The following is a 4,728-nucleotide window of genomic DNA, read 5'->3' on the forward strand; positions in this document are numbered from 1 at the left end:
TGCTGTGGTTGTTGTTGCTAAGTCATTTTCACTTGTGTCTAACTCTTCATGACCCCATTTGTGGTTTTCTTGACAGTGATACTGGAGTGGTTTTCTGTTTCCTTCTCCAACTCCTTCCACAGATGCTGAACTGAGGCAATCAGGTTTAAGTGATCTGCCTAGGGTCACAGATTTAGTAAATGTCTAAGGCCAGATTTGAACTTGGGAAGAACGTGCCTTCCTGACTCTAGGAACCACCCTCTATCTGTTGTGACATCTAGATATCCCATGGTTGGTCCCTAATACTACCTGCTTATTGAAGTAACAAAAAGAAGAAGAGCGAGGCTAATTAAATGCAGGAAATTACAATAAAAAGCAGTTATAGAACTTGTAGCATACCTGAGAGACTTTTGAAAACAAGATGCAGCAGATAACTTACTCTTTGTTAGAATTGCTCAGTTAAAAATCTAAGTTAAAAATTGGTTCTATCGGAGCCAAGATGGCGGCTGAAGAACAGGGACTAGCATGAGCTCCCCACTGAGTCCCTCCAAAAACCTATAAAAAATGGCTGTGAAACAATTCTAGAACTGCAGAACCCATAAAAGAGCAGAGGGGAGTAGGGCTCCAGAGCAGGACAGCCTGGATGGTCTTTGGGTGAGGTCTATCCTGCACGGAGCTGGGAGTGGAGTGGAGCGGAGCAGAGCCCAGCGTGGGCAGCATGAACCAACCAGACCAGGAGCCGGGCGGAGCGTGTCCTAGTGCCCTATATTAGTGAGCTGCAGCAGTTACCAGACTTCTCAACCCACAAACACCAAAGACAACAGAGAAGGTTAGTGTGAAAAGTTGCGGGAGTGGAAGGAGTTTGTGCAGCTACAGAACTACAGCTGCAGTGGCTTCTGGCCACAGGCCCACCTGGTGGGAGGAATTAAGTGGTGGATCAGAGCAGGAGTGCACAGCCTGTGGAAGATCTAAGTCCAGTCTGGATTGGGGGTTCCTGGGGAAGGAGGAGTGCTAGTGTGGCAGAGCTGGTGCATCCCCCCAAGCTTGGAGCATAGAACTCTTTAGTCTACAACCAGTCATACCCCGACAAAAAACTCAAGGGTCAAGTTAGTTGGTTGGGAATATGGCCAGGCAGCGAAAACACACCCAGATTCAGTCTCAGACTTTGGAATCTTACTTTGGTGACAAAGAAGACCAAAACATACAACCAGAAGAAGTCAACAAAGTCAAAGAGCCTACAACAAAAGCCTCCAAGAAAAACATGAACTGGTCTCAGGCCATGGAAGAGCTCAAAAAGGATTTGGAAAAGCAAGTTAGAGAAGTAGAGGAAAAATTGGGAAGAGAAATGAAAAGGATGCAAGAAAACCATGGAAAACAAGTCAATGACTTGCTAAAGGAGACCTAACAGAATACTGAAAAATACACTGAAGAAAACAATACCTTAAAAACTAGACTAACTCAAATGGCAAAAGAGCTCCAAAAAGCCAATGAGGAGAAGAATGCCTTTAAAGGCAGAATTAGCCAAATGGAAAAGGAGGTCCAAAAGATCACTGAAGAAAATACTACCTTAAAAATGAGATTGGAGCAAGTGGAATGTAGTGACTTTATGAGAAATCAAGATATTATAAAACAGAACCAAAGGAATGAAAAAGTGGAAGACAATGTGAAATATCTCATTGGAAAAACCACTGACCTGGAAAATAGATCCAGGAGAGATAATTTAAAAATTATTGGACTACCTGAAAGCCATGATCAAAAAAAGAGCCTTGAAAGATATCATCTTTCAAGAAATCATCAAGGAGAATTGCTCTGATATTCTAGAGCCACAAGGCAAAATAGAAATTGAAAGAATCCACCGATCGCCTCCTCAAATATATCCCAAAAAGAAATCTCCTAGGAATATTGTTGCCAAATTCCAGAGCTCCCAGATCAAGGAAAAAATATTGTAAACAGCCAGAAAGAAACAATTTGAGTATTGTGGAAACCCAATCAGAATAACTCAAGATCTAGTGGCTTCTGCATTAAGAGATCGAAGGGCTTGGAATACGATATTCCAGAGGTCAATGGAGCTAGGATTAAAACCAAGAATCACCTACCCAGCAAAACTGACTATCATGCTCCAAGGCAAAATATGGATTTTCAATAAAATAGAGGACTTTCAAGCTTTCTCAGTGAAAAGACCAGAGCTGAATAGAAAATTTGACTTTCAAACACAAGAATCAAGAGAAGCATGAAAAGGCACCAAGATATCGTGGAAGAGTTTGACTATCTTTTTGATGAATTTGGTAATTACACTCATCCCTTTGAGTATTTTCAAGGAGAGTTGGAATTGGAAGAGAAGGCTCACCTGGGAGCTGTGCAGTGGATTTCCCTTGTGTTATATAGTCTAGCATTTGTCCTTGGGGTGCCAGGAAAAGCCATCATCATCTGGTTCACAGGGTTTAAGTGGGAAAAGACAGTGGCTACTCTTTGGTTCCTCAATCTGGCTGTCACGGATTTCATCTTTGTTGTCTTCCTACCTCTTTACATCTCCTATGTGGCCATGAATTTCCATTGGCCCTTTGGCACCTGGCTGTGTAAAGCCAACTCCTTCATTGCCTGTTGAACATGTTTGCTAGTGTGTTCTTCCTCACGGTGATCAGCCTGGACCATTATATTCATCTGATTCATGCTGTCTTCTCTCAATGTTACCGGACGCTAAAGAACACCCTTTTTGTCATTTGTGTAGTCTGGCTGGTGGCGTTTATGATCAGTGGCCCTACCCTGTGCTTCGGAGAAACTCTTGACCTCAACAACCACACCATCTGCTACAACAATTTCCACCAGAGTGATGCCGGCATTGTTTTAATGAGGCACCATGTTCTGACCTGGATAAAATTTGTTTTGGGTTACCTCCTTCCCCTGCTCACCATGATCATCTGTTACTCACTTCTTGCCCTCCAGGTGAAGAGGAGAGCAACCTTGACCACCAGCAAGCACTTCTGGACCATACTGGCCATGGTGCTGGCCTTTGTGATTTGTTGGATTCCCTTTCACCTCTTTAGCATTTGGGAGCTGTCAGTTCACCACAGCAGCCACTTCCACCACATGCTTCAGGTGGGACTCCCACTCTGTACTGGTCTGGCCTTCTTCAATAGCTGCCTGAACCCTCTTCTCTACATCTTGATTAGTAAGAAGTTCCAAGCTCGCTTCCGGACTTCAGTTGCTGAGCTCTTAAAGCATGCATTACGTGAGGTCAGCTGGTCTGGGACAACAAGCCAACAGTTTAAACACTCAGAGGCCAAGAATCTGTGCCTCCTAGAAATGGCTCCATGAGGAGGGTTCCCAGAATTGAAGCTAAAACAAAGGAAACCTAAACTGCCCATGATATGACATGCCAGTAAGAAGCAACTGGTTTTTCTGATAAAATAATCAAGCCAGGCAAATACTGGCTAGTTAACAGTGAACCATTCTCTTGTTATTTTTCCACCGAGCAATATAGCTTTGTGTGTAACTGTTGCCACATGTGGGTAACTCCTAACTGGGATATCTCTGAATCAAATCTAATTACAAGATACCCAGTGGTCCATTTTTCTAACTGTTGACTGAGGCAGCCCCATTTAGGGTTGTCATAAATGTGGGAAGGAGCTTGTTTAATTCAATTCTTGCTCATTATACTATTCTGAGATAGTCTCTGATGTTGAAGCATTTTATTATTTTCTTAGGATAACTTAAAAGATCCAGGAGCTTATTATTAAAAGTGAGATAGATTATTTTTAAAAAATTGGTTCTATCTACCTATCTACCTATCTTTCTCATCTATATATCTATCTACCATCTATCTGTATCTATTTATCATCCAACTATCATCTATCAGTCTATCTACCTGGGAAAAAATTCTGATAAAAACCTTCTACAAGACTATGTGGATGTTACTATATGAAAATCTATATGCTCATCTTTTGGATTATAGTTAATAGTCAGTCAGTCACTAGCTTATACAGACATGTACCATGATGTACAATTTCTCAACCATCCATGGCCTACGCTCCTTTCTCTCTGGTGTTGTCCAGTGGAAACAGTACTGAATTTGGAGTCAGAGGATCTAGTTTCAAATCACATATTTGTCATATTCTACTTCTGTAGTCTTGAACAGTTAGTTTCATCTCTTTTGATTTCATTTTCCTTATCTATAAAATGAAAGAATTTAGCTAGATATCTTCTAAGATTTTTTCAGACTCCACATTATGATCCTTTGATGTCCTCTCCTCCACTTGTTCAGCAATTTGATTCTGATTTTGTTACTAAAATGGTTGAATGAATTTTATGAATGTACTCAATTTCAAAAGGCAAACATAAATGCTACCTAAGTTTAGGACATGTAAGAAATCAAACTAAACTGGAATCTAATGATTTGGCTTGATTAAGGCATATGCTCATAATTTTTATTCAAACTTGTAATTTTGACTAAAAAATTCAACTTGATCTGACAAAACATTTATTAAGCATCTAATATGTTCAAATCACTGTGGGAAGTATTGAGGGAGATTAAGAGATACAAATCAAAGCCCCTCTTCCCAAAGATCTTATAGAGTTTTAGAGGGGTTAAGGCATGTACAGAAAGCTAGAATAAACAATAGACCATGACCAATAGACACAAAGAGATTCAAATGTATTATCTATGTCTCTTATAAACCTAGAGACTGCTTACTATATGCAGAGCACTGTACCAGACACTAAGGAAAACATAATGTTTAACTAGTCTGTCTG

The 4,728-nt window shown here is 40.7% G+C and overlaps 1 protein-coding gene across 1 annotated transcript; it reads left to right on the forward strand.

Annotated features, from left to right (window-relative positions):
- Positions 1-2,209: 2,209 nt before the first annotated feature.
- LOC118854790 (G-protein coupled receptor 1-like) lies at positions 2,210-3,294 on the forward strand. The gene is given in 2 exon segments (XM_036765036.1): positions 2,210-2,576; positions 2,579-3,294. Coding segments are annotated over 2 exon segments (1,083 nt in total).
- Positions 3,295-4,728: the final 1,434 nt, after the last annotated feature.

The sequence above is a fragment of the Trichosurus vulpecula genome, chromosome 6 (assembly GCF_011100635.1).
Source record: "Trichosurus vulpecula isolate mTriVul1 chromosome 6, mTriVul1.pri, whole genome shotgun sequence".
NCBI classification, from domain to species: Eukaryota; Metazoa; Chordata; class Mammalia; order Diprotodontia; family Phalangeridae; genus Trichosurus; species Trichosurus vulpecula.